We start from the raw sequence: 12,366 nt of genomic DNA, 5'->3' as shown, positions 1-12,366 counted from the left end.
ACCAGTGGGCGGGGCTAGAGAAGTAGTCGTTGAAATTTTTCTTTGGAGGTGGTGTTCAACTTATCTCAGATAGGTGCATTCCAGGACCTGGCGTTCGCTGAGCCTGGTGTCAATAACAGTTGTAATTTCAGTAACAAGGGCGTTTTCAGTTCTGACACTTACAGGATGTTCGCTTGAATACGATTCCCTCTTATACAACTAAATTGTGGTTTTAATTCATGGCTCCTTTAATATTTACTATGGCAAGACTAAAAAACACTATAGTGTCTAGGAATTTTGATACAGTTACGGTATATTACAATATATTTCAATGAGCAACATTTTTTAACTGTACAACAATTCATTACCTCATGCGACGGGGAATGTCTTCACGCATCCAGACGTGTCAAACCAGTAGTCACCAAGCTCTTCACGCGGATATCCTGCTCGAGTTGAAATTTTTCAACTTGCATGGAAGATGCGATTGAAGTGAATATCGCACTGACTCGCGCAAATAATTCAATTCGTTCTTGGTGTGAACACACCATTAAGCTAACTTAAGTTAAATCAAAGCACCCGAAAGGTGGTGTCAGTGTTTTACTAAGTATCAGTGAATCATAAAACATTTAACCGTTCAAAACGGCAGATTTATTAAAGAACGAAGCAAGTGTCTTTATGGATGACTCACTGAATCATTGACTTTTTCGATTTGTGCAAAACACGGACTTATTTCAGAACGAATTACTGTTATGTGTTGTTCAAGGAAACACAGCAGTTCTGCTCTGTTTTGAAGGATTTTAATTTGCAAAGTAGTGCAAAAAACATTCATTTTTTGACAACATGACAATGCCATTGAATAACTTCTGGCTTATTGAAGTGTTTATTGTTAAAGGAAATTATGAACAAACAATATTAAAGAGCAATGGTGGATCTTTGTGGAATAACACCATACAGTTCATTCTGCGCCACCCCTCTTGAAAATTTGTTTTATTAGAGTGTAACATGATTTTTAATGGACTGATTACCATTTGTATAACCATTGTTTTACTACAGGTATTTATATATATATATATATATATTTATGGTTAAATAGGGCAGTTGTGGCCTAATGGTAAGAGAGTCGGACTCATGACCAGAAGGTTGCCGGTTCGATTCCCAGGGCCGGCGGGTAACAACTGAGGTGCCCTTGAGCAAGGCACTTTACCCCTACTTGCTCCCCGGGCGCTGCAGTGATAGCTGCCCACTGCTCCGGGGGTACGTGTGTTCACTACTCTCTGGATGGGTTAAATGCAGAGGTCACATTTCGTTGCCTTGTACATGTGCAATGACAATAAATTGAATCTAAAAAAAAAAAAAATCTAAACTATGGTTAGTTAAACCATGGTAAACAACTCCTTATGGAGTGAAATTTGCTACTGAAGATAAAGCAGCTTTATCCACAACAGTTCCATCACACATACAGTTTCCCCTATATTTTCAAATTCAAGTACTCCATTATGGGCCCGGACGAACACTTACTAACCATTGTGTACATTATGCATGTGCACTTATCTATATACTACCGAGCACTTATCGACCAAACCCTCAACCTACTCTAACACACAGAGGGCTTGTTCTAATAAAATAGGTAAACAATTTCCATTTAAAGATACTGTAACTTGCAATATGTTCTCACACATTCCCTCAAATAACACAAGTCATTACCACACATTGTTTGTACGGACAACGCAATGCAATGACATTTTTGAGATGTGATTGTTAGATGTATCTCAGGTGTATTTCCCAATGAAACCCGAACATACTGTTTCATGTATACATCAAAGTATAAGCAATAACAGTAATGCTAGCCTTAGCAAGAAACACTGAAATGCTATTTCCAGATACTTCCAGAACATCTTACAACCCCAATTATCAGCGGTTACTTGTAATGCCTTATGTGCAGTATCTCTTAGCTAGTTTTCTACAGATCAGGCCATTGAGTAATGAAAGTGCTTTTATTAGCACTTTTGGTCCTTCAGTATTACCGCACGCACAGGAAGTGGTGTAAAGTGTTTCCTGTGGGTTGAGACAGGGAGTCTAATATTGATGAAGCGGATGTTGTGATGGCTTAATGTTGCTCTTGATGCTGTACTGCTTTCACACTATAGGCACTGTAAGTGAGCGTGTGTGAGTTAACTGCATGGACTCTATAGTGAGCGTTTTGGGGGGGGGGGGGGGGTGTGCAGGGTGCTAACTTTCCTGCAGTGTAACATTGTGCCCTCTTGTGGAAACAAACAGATATTATGTGCAGACCTTCTGAACGACTACCATATATTATTTAGCAGGAATCTTACTAAACATATGACGATCTGTGTCAATATTTTCTGATAGCAGTCTAAAATATTTTTTTTTGCCAAATGATAGTTGGGTTAGTTACTTTACGATTTATCAACATCACAAAAAGATGGACCTTTAATCTCACATGTAAATTATGACCTGGAAATCTTGAGACTGTTCTCCGCCCACTGTGACATGATGGTCGCCAGGCAACAGTCTGGCCAAAATGAGTCATATGTTGAGAGGGCAGGGGGCAACAACTCAGCTGCTTTATTCAGATGACGTGTAAGAAAGATTTATTTATTGTTATACAAATTAACAATATAGTCAACTTGACATGTGAAATATCATAAAATCTCATCATTTACACATTACATATTACATTAAGTATTATTTAAAATTATATTCCATTTAAATTCAAATCCATTCCATTTAAAGCTAGATATGCATTTCCTACAGAAAAAAAATCAGATCAGTGCTTGCAACAAGGCAAAAGAATAGTTTTAGGTATTGGCGCTGCTTAAATCAGCAGGCTGGTACAAGTTTGTCAGGAAATTAAGATAAACCCTGTTTAGAATGTTTGAGGAATATCAACCAATTGCTGCTTTGGAATTTATAAAAATAACAGTTCTAAACAGCCTATTGGCACTTAATGATTTGACATAATATATATACAGTATATGGCACTGGAGTTTTTACTCTGTTTAAAGAATTAACAGATCATGACTAGAGGCTCAATAAAATATTTATATGAAATTGAGAAATGTGCCTTCAGTTTTCAGGTGAAGATGAGAACATGATCATTTAAATCACACAATACTATGCAAACGTGAACATTTGGGGCTTTAGAAACATTATGAGGCACTTAAAGTGATACTTCACCCAAAAATGAAAATTCTGTCATCATTTACTCACCTTCGAGTTGTTCCAAATGTGTATAAATTTCTTTGTTCTGATGAACACAGAGAAAGATATTTGGAATAATGCTTATGACCAAACAGATCTCAACCCCCATTGACTGCCATAGTAGGAAAAATTACTTTTATCATTTTTTTTGTTCTGTTGAACACAAAAGAAGACATTTTGAAGAATGTAGGACATCAAACAGTTCTGGGGCACTTTTGACTGCCATTGTTTTTTCCTACTATGGGAGTCAATGGGGGTTGAGATCTGTTTGGTTATAAGCATTATTCCAAATATCTTTCTCTGTGTTCATTAGAACAAAGAAATTTATACACATTTGGAACAACTCGAAGGTGAGTAAATGGGTGAAGTATCCCTTTAAAGAACTGTGAATCTTCCACATGTCATTCAGGTTACAGTGAAAACCGTGAGCTGCATATTATCTGCCTCCCTTCTGATCCTAACAGTTTTATGAGGTAGAAAACAACAAACAAAGCTTCAAAGCCTATAAAAATAATTCATGCTGCATCAAATTCCTGAAAAATGTTTATGAATTCATAAACACTAAATTCTGGAGAAAACGTATATAGACGGTTTCGTCTGACACATAACAATTTATTTGACAATTAATTTATATTAATATTTTATTGTATATAAATTGTATTAAAACTACTCAACAATTATTGATTCTTTGCAGAGGTCTACCGGAAGTTAAGTTTGGGCCGCATAAAGTTTGTTTATGCTGTTGCAGCTGAAACCGTCTATAATGTTGTGTTTTCTTTTAAATATTAAAATGACAGAGTTAGATCATTGAAGTTAAATTATAGTATAATTACCAAGCGGTATAGCTCTTATTTACTATATATTATCCATTCCTTGTACTTAAGTTTAATTTCAAATAAGCTAATATGCACAAAAAGCTGAATGCCACAAAATAAATATGATCAGGTCTGTTATCATTTTGTTGCAAAATGTAGGGTAGGTTTCACATTGAATCAATGATTTTTCCCCATTTTACTCAATGTCAAAAAGTGTCCCAACCATCCTGAATTCACACTATATTACAACCAGTGGCAAATATCAAAAATATGCTTGTTGTTTTTATATTATAATAAAATCACAATTGCAAGATCATGCAGAATTACTGTATGTGGCATAGAAACATTAAATAACATTAGGTAATGGCGTAAAACACACATCTGGGTTCCCAAACCCAGTTGTTTTTAACCTGCTCTAGGGTAAATACAGTATACAACAGAAATCAACCCGTTGAGCTGATACTGGCATCCTAAAAGCACATGTGCTGGAACATTCCCTGACTGCAGATCTGCAGAATGCCACGTTCAGCTTAACACAAAAGGGAAGGACGTTCATTATCAGCCTTCAGCTCAGTGTTTCACAGATTTGAACTACCTTTTGGTTAAAATCCTCTGGCTGGTCAGCATACACGTAGTGTCCCGCACCTCGTATGGCCTAAAAACAACACATGTCAATAATAAGTTTAATAGAACAACAGACATTGAGCAGGAATAATAAGTAAACAATGTGTATATTACAAGTGCCGTAATAAAAAGTAGGTGATTCTTTTAAAGCACTACCATCGACTATGGTGTAAAAAGTTGCAAAACTTTCACTCTCTTGTAACTTTCTTAATCACAAATCTAGCCCTCAAAATTATACTCATTAACTCAGTTTTCATGGGCAGAAGAGTTAGAGAGCAGATGTTCATTGTATAGAGACCTTTGTGTACAGGCAATTATAAATTGTATGTTTAGATCAGCGTTTCAACGTAACAGCCATTAATATGACTTGTGTGCAGTATTACAAGTTTTGTGAAGATAGCATACTGTATATAAAAGATTTATGTGAGAAACAGCTCAAAATCAGCAATTTTCTTTGCCTTTAATCACTAAAAAGTTCCCTTTTTTACCAAAGTTAAATTTCCAGTAAATCTTTGACATATTGCACACGAGTCTTGGACAACTTGTATTATGTATGCTTTTTCATTTTACAATCTGTCCCCTTTCACTTTCATTACATGCATAATATTAGTCAGGAGATTATGCAATTGATCTTTTGTGCCCTACAGAAGTCATACATGTGTGAATGTGCACTGATGATAATCCATAATAAATATGATATACTTCAGGGGAAATTACCACTTTAAGAAAATGCAAAAAGTCTCTATGAAGCCGTGTCAATGACAGTTTGTGGTGAGAGGTGAATGGAGAACTCACAATGATCTCTACATGGGAGTTTGGCCTCATTTCTTTGATTGAATTGCCTGAGTGGCCATCTATGCTGGAGCGTGAGCCATAGATCACCGTAATGGGGATGTCGCTGTGAATCAGGCCAATTCTCTGCAGCATAGGCCTCTTTGCCCAGCCATATGGAATGGTCATGTTTTTGAAGGCTGTTTCTCCACTAAAACATTATAATAAGAAAAAAACTGAGTGTAATGAGAGAGAGCGGACTTATATCTTGTATAACATAATTCACAAGGCCAGTGACTTAGAGAGAAAGAGAGAGAGAGGAAAAAAGACAGATATATAGTAACACAGATAGGGTACCTTGGGCATTGAACATTAAGATGGTAGATGTATTCTGTGACTGTATTGTCATTAAACATAGCAGCAAATTTTTTTCTGAAGTCTGGTCTCAGAGTCTGCACAAGAGTGGGACCTACAGGGCAATGCAAAAAAAAACATCTCACAAGTAAAAACCACCTGAAATTCATTCGTCTAAAAATGATGGATCACCGATACATTTTTAATCCTATCATTAATTCTTCATTGATGTCCACATGACTAATGTTTGATTGCCTCTATTTTAGAACTAACTGAAGCCAGGGGAATTCTGGGTATATAACACTCCCAAACCACTGGGTACTTTCCCTGTGTAATGAACTGGCACTTATGGGAGCTGACATTTGGCATTAAAGGGAAAGTTCTCCCAAAAATAAAAGTTCTGTCATCATTTACTCATCCCTTTGTCATCTTAAAGCTGAATGACTTTCTTTCTTCTGCAGAACCCACAAAAAATATATATTTTGAAGAATGTTGGTAACCAAACAATGCAGGTAACCACTGACTTGCATTGGTTTAGCGTTAATACATTTGAAGTCAATGGGTACTGCCGTTGTTCACAGTTACAAACATTCTTCAAAATATCTTCTTTTGTGTTCTGCAGTAGAAATAAAGTCATTCAGCTTTAAAATGAGTAAATAATAACACAATTTTCATTTTTAGGTGAACTATCCCATTAAAGACTAACATAATAAGTGAAGAGTTCATTTCCAAAAACAGATAGCTTAGATCATTTTCAAAAATCATTTTTATTGTACATTCCAATTAATATCAATCAATGCAGTTGATTTGTTTTAATTAACTAATAATAACAAACAAAAAAGCTAACCAAAACAATAAAACACAATAAAAACGTGGTAACATAATAAAAAAACATGATTTTTGAAAAAATAAAAACATGCTGTTTATCTGTTTTTGCAAATAAACTCTAAAAAGACTAAATAATACTGTTAATTTATAAAAAACAACTTGAAATAATGACTGTAAACTGATTTTATATTAAAAATAAACACAAAAATGAAAACATTCATTCACACTTTACAAATTCCATTTGTTCTTGCGAAACCATTTTGCTGAAGTGGAATCACAGAGGGCATGCGTGATTGAGGTATTAGATACATGGCTGATATGAGGTTTGCGATAAGACACATGCTCCAATTATTGAGTCAATCATATCAGTGAATTTGCAAAGGTGGACTTAATCTATCCCTGCATTTCATTAATGACAGTCTTGTTCAAATGGAGCTTTTCATTTTAAGATACAGATCTAAAACCTTAAGCTACCATCTCAAATAGTCTCATTAAAACTGCAATTTGCGCAACTATTTGGTTAAAGGTGGGGTAACAAGCTATTTCATGCATTCTCACTTCTTTACACTGTTAAACGTGCTGTCTTCTAATGCTTAACATGGTCAACTTGTCAAAAAACGAGTTGGACGTATGACGTAGTATTTCTGTCCTCGATACACTCCGCCAGGGTTCATACAAATTTCGGAAAGTTTTTTTTCAAACATGAATTTCCATTTCATAACAAGGGTTATAAAATGGTCAGTTCTGGTCCTTGATTCTGATTGGCTGGGCGGAGTTCTAAGCCGTTATAAAATACCTCAATATATAACGGCTGACCGCACCACATAGCCTAAATATCATTTTATTTACTTTATTTTATGAAACCTTGCTAAGCATATGGAATAACCGTTTTATAAAAGCAATAAGCCCCACGAAGCAGTGGGTTACAGTGCATTTTATAACAGCTACGGGGTTTTAGGCACTCCGCTTCGCGTCGTGCCACAACGCCCTTAGCTGTTATAAAATGCACTGTAACCCACTGCTTCTTGGGGCTTATTGCTTTATTCTTAGTCACATATAGGGCCATTCTCCTGGACAAGCACGCCCACACGTCAACCAACGAGAGCAAGAGAATGAGCACGCACATCAATGTGCTTCGTTCGGATTACGGAAGTTCAGCTGTGTTTGCTTGTTCACGGCATTTCGGTGATGAATGTTATATAAACGGTGTATATATGCTGGATTTGCAGATCGTTTGAAACTAAATGGAGCTGTCCCAGCGCTAAAAGATGCCGGCCATGAACTGGACACAGTAAGTGAAACTGAGTCATATGTCTGTGTTTTGTTGGAAATCGGCGCGTACGTGCATTATGTAAAAAACACAAACTTATAGCGAATCCACAGTAATGCAGGGATAATGTGATGATGTATTGTGTGCTCGTGCTTTAGGTCTGCCCACTGGTAATCCATTTTTTGATTCACAATAAGCTTAAGAGCTGTCAGATACAATTTTGTGATAAATATCAGTTTGACATAACCTGACTTCAACCCACGTAAAGATAAACAATTTTATGCTTCAAATTTTTTTTTTATGGCTGTATCATTAATACTTACTATTTTACTACAAATGGGTTAATCTTACCTAAAGGTCCTGCCAGACGTAGACCAGCAAGGGGGTTGAATGGCATCAGCATTGCCCCCAGAGCTTTGATCCACACAGGAATAGGTCTGTCCTGGTCTCCTGTGTCAGGACGCTCTGGAAAACCCCACGGCTCCACCAGAATCAAATGCTTTACTCTAGAAAACAAGCAGTGAGAAAAAGACCATGTTGTGGCCTATTTGCAAATTAACACAAATTAAAATGACCAATCACATTTGGTTCTTCTGAACGAGATATTTTGGATGGGTTCTAAGGTAATAAAAACATAACGCTTCATTATGTAAGGTCTTTATACACCTCCGAAGACATAGTTATGTATATTATATAGCATTTCTTTTAATAGATCCTCCGTAATCTCACACATTGCACCTTTGACTATTCTCCTGACTTACAAACCTGGTTGGGTATTTGATAGCGAAGGAGGCAGCCAGATATCCTCCTAGGTTATGACCTAACATTATCATGCTCTCCAGCCCCATCGTCTCTCTCCACTGTTCAATGGACTCCACAAACTGGAGCTCAGCCTCTTGGGCATCTGTGCTGAAGTGAGGTCTGCTGCTCTGGCCAAAGCCCAGTAGGTCAAGGGCGTAAATGGCCCTCTGCTGAGAGAGACAGTCCAGGTTCAGGGCCCAAAGACCCACGCCGCCCCCGAATCCATGCAGCAGCACCAGAGGTGTTTTACTTTCCATGGGCCCCTTAAACACCAGCGTCCACAACATGTTGTTGTCAGATATGCGGACAAACTGTTTGAAGAACTTGCTTTTGATGTCTGATAGGAAATGAGGGTGAAAAGGGAGAAAGGTTTCTCTGTTAGTCCTATTAACAGTAATAGTCAATAGGTTTATATTTTTTAACTCAGTGTGGAATAGGGAATGGTAGTGATTTTAATTATGTAAAGCAACTTATTTCAGAGTGAAATATTCAACAAGAAAAAAGTGAAGGGCAGGATTTTATCTATCAGAAATTGTTTTTGTTGTGAAAGTGACTAATTTAAGATGACAGTGAACATTCATTTTGTTTATTTGCAAAACATGCAGTGAGTAAATATGGTCAGTTGATTTCAAGCTAAATTTAGCCTCCAGTACAATGCAGCAGTTTAACACTTTTGGCCTGTTTTTAACAACTGTTGTCCTGTATTTACTTCGTTCATTATTTATTGAGGTACTGTATACAGGTAGTGTCACTTTGCATCAAGTAGCTTGATGTATTGAGACCAAAATAGTTTTTCAAGGAAGGGATTGTCTAGACAGAATAAGGGGTCAATCTTTATTGTATGCACTTACTGCACTATTTATGTGCACTTCAACATTTACTGACATAATATATAAGAATTATTCAAAGACTTGTCAGTAATCAGGCATTCATTAGCAACTGTGATCTGCACCATAATGACTCAATGAATATTGATATACATTGTAAATGGACATGAGAACAGTAACGTACACTGTAGCATCCTCTCCTCAGCCTCCTTCAGTTGTCTTTGAGATGTCGGGCACCAGGAAGGCAGCCAATTGGTTATCCACCATGACCTACAACACATTTAGTTTATTTACAGTTCCTCACAACTGATGATAGACAGCTTGAAAAAACGGGGTGACTTTATGGGAAGTGTAAAACACTTCAACAACACACATGATCCTAACAATGACCAAATTAAACAAAAAAGTACATACAGTAAATTTTAGTCCAGCGAGAACTAACACACAAGCCACATTGTTTAAGCATGTCTATATGGAATTCTGTGGCTTTTAGTCAATGTGTGTTAGCTTTGAGGCCAACAACTATTGTAGGCCTATATGCTGTACTTCTAAACGTTGACAAAGATAATTACACTCAAAGGACTTATATTGCACATTTTTTCAAATGCTTTTTAAATGACAAACACAGGTACATACTTTCACAACACTTTACGTCACACTGTGGATAAAAACTAACAACTAGATATACACGACTACACTCTTAAAATGGATGTGTTAATTTTAATACATTGTTTGTGTAATCCTGTTTAACACATTATGGGGCGGTTTCCCAGACAAGGATTATTTTAAACCAGGACTAGGCCTTAGTTAAATTAGGACAATTAAGTTGTTTTAAAAAACATACTTTACAAAAAAATATTACTGTGTGCATCTTGAGACAAAACAATCACAGTGATATATTTTAAATTATGTCAGTGCAAGTTGTTTTCGATCAAGGCATCTCTCACATTTAAGTTAGTCTGAGACTAGGCTTAAACCCTGTCTGGGAAACCACCCCTTAGTGTTGATTTTTAACACAAGTTTTGTTAAAAGTAACACAAATCGTGTTGTCCCAAGAAATGTTCAAACACAAAATGTGTACCATTTAAAGGTTTAGAGTCACTTGACTGAAATTAACTGAAGGAAAATTTCTAAATAATTAAAATTTTGTTATGTAGAGAAACATACAATATAATTCAGCAAATTAAACTAAATTAAAATAATGCCACGTTTTATTTATTTATTTGACGCAACATAATTCCTATAGTTATTTTAAATTTGTGTTATAACATAGTTTTCATAAGTATACTAATATTATAAAATGTGTAAAAAATAAATAAAATCTACTAAAGTAGTAACAACACGTTTTATTTTGTCACAACACAATTCCTATAGTTATTTTAAATATGTATTGTGTTACTACATAGTTTTGATGAGTATACTATTATTATAAAATGTGTAAAAAATAAAATAAAAACAACACATTTAATTATTTATTTAATTATTTCGTTACAACATAATTCCTATAAATATTTTACATTTGTGTCATTACATAGTTTTGATAAGTATACTAATATTATAAAATGTGTTACAAATAAATCAAATCTAATAAAGTAATAACAACACGTTTTTATTTTGTCACAACACAATTCTTATAGTTATTTTAAATTTGTATTGTGTTATTACATAGTTTTGATCAGTATACTATTATTATAAAACGCGTAAGAAAATATGTAAATAAAATAACAACAACACGTTTTTATTTATTTATTTATTTCATCACAACTTAATTCCTATAGTTATTTAAAATTTGTGTTATTCCATAGTTTTGATGAGTTTACTATCATTCTAAAATGTGAAAGAATATAAATAAACAACGAGTTAGTGACCCTAAGCTTTTGAATGGCAGTGTACAATAGACACATGGATACAAGACATGTTGTTTAACTCAGTCATGATAAACTGTGAATGCATGAACCCATGCACTGTGTCTGTTAAACACCACTGGACACAGATTACCTCACTGTCTTGTCCAAGAAACTGAAAACATTGTTGAAGAGACTATGAATACCGAGAAACATCAGTACACGCTGTGCCAATCTAAAGTCAAGAGAATCAAACAGACAATTAATCATCACACGTTAGATATTAGAAGGTTTTATTACTGCGCGGTAGGAGGATTTGACAGGTGCACACGTGTTAGTATTCCATTGCGATTGTCAGCGTTAAGACACAATTTTCTCAAAAAGTAAAACAAAACACAGAGTAATGATGTAATGTTAGATTTTCTTGATCAAAACAAACAGTTAACGTTATACATGTAAACAAACAGTTCAACTCCAGCGTTAAGTTTACGTCAATACAACTCGTTATAACAACAATAACAACACGGACAGTACACAACATCTACACTGTTATTAAGGTGTTTATTAACAAGGTCGGAGAGCTTCTTTAAGCAAAAGTGTTTTTAAAAGGTGACTCTTACCCCGTGTCCGCTGACACTACTTGCTCTGCCATGACTCCAGTTTGCTGTTATTGCTTCTGATTCAAGGCGTTAGATTCTTTAAACTGATTCGCGAATCATTTCCCTGCAGTTCCATGCAGGTTAATACGCGAATCAAATCGGATTGATTCACAAAAAAGGCACCGACTCAAAAAGGTGATTCGGACAGCTGTATAATTTATCACGTGACTGAACGTCACCAATGATCTTTGATCCAGACATCATTGCTATCTATAGATTATATATCAGCGCAAAATGCCTTTAGCATTATAAATTATTCAGTTGTCATTTTCCTGTACACGTGTACACGTTGTTTAAAGCATATGTTTTTTCATTTGTTGGTTTAAATAATAATTTAAATCATAATGGGATATGCGCTCTCAGTATTTATAA

General features: G+C 35.5%; 1 protein-coding gene across 1 annotated transcript; it reads right to left on the bottom strand.

The window, feature by feature from the left end:
• Nucleotides 1-3,522: 3,522 nt before the first annotated feature.
• On the bottom strand, nt 3,523-12,056 carry abhd5a (abhydrolase domain containing 5a). Its single transcript, XM_057341004.1, has 9 exons — nt 11,956-12,056; nt 11,490-11,570; nt 9,676-9,761; nt 8,629-9,001; nt 8,215-8,369; nt 5,769-5,880; nt 5,436-5,622; nt 4,612-4,671; nt 3,523-4,545 (listed from the first exon to the last, which is right to left on the bottom strand). The coding sequence occupies exons 1-9, from the start codon at nt 11,985-11,987 to the stop codon at nt 4,432-4,434; spliced, it is 1,200 nt and encodes a 399-aa protein (XP_057196987.1). The 5' UTR covers nt 11,988-12,056; the 3' UTR covers nt 3,523-4,431.
• Between the last annotated feature and the right edge of the window lie 310 nt (nt 12,057-12,366).

Source organism: Triplophysa rosa, linkage group LG8, assembly GCF_024868665.1.
Source record: "Triplophysa rosa linkage group LG8, Trosa_1v2, whole genome shotgun sequence".
NCBI classification, from domain to species: Eukaryota; Metazoa; Chordata; class Actinopteri; order Cypriniformes; family Nemacheilidae; genus Triplophysa; species Triplophysa rosa.
The sequence above is the reverse complement of the archived record's forward strand: the minus strand, read 5'-3'. Positions and strand labels throughout refer to the sequence as shown.

What these genes read in the sequence shown, in the direction of transcription:
- abhd5a (XM_057341004.1), bottom strand. Translation starts at nt 11,987, where the DNA reads ATGGCAGAGCAAGTAGTGTCAGCGGACACGGG. An exon ending in TGAGGAGAGGATGCTACAGT is followed by an intron (nt 9,002 to 9,675) that starts GTACGTTACTGT and finishes ATTTCCTATCAG; the next exon opens with ACATCAAAAGCAAGTTCTTC. An exon ending in GCTATCAAATACCCAACCAG is followed by an intron (nt 8,370 to 8,628) that starts GTTTGTAAGTCA and finishes CTTGTTTTCTAG; the next exon opens with AGTAAAGCATTTGATTCTGG.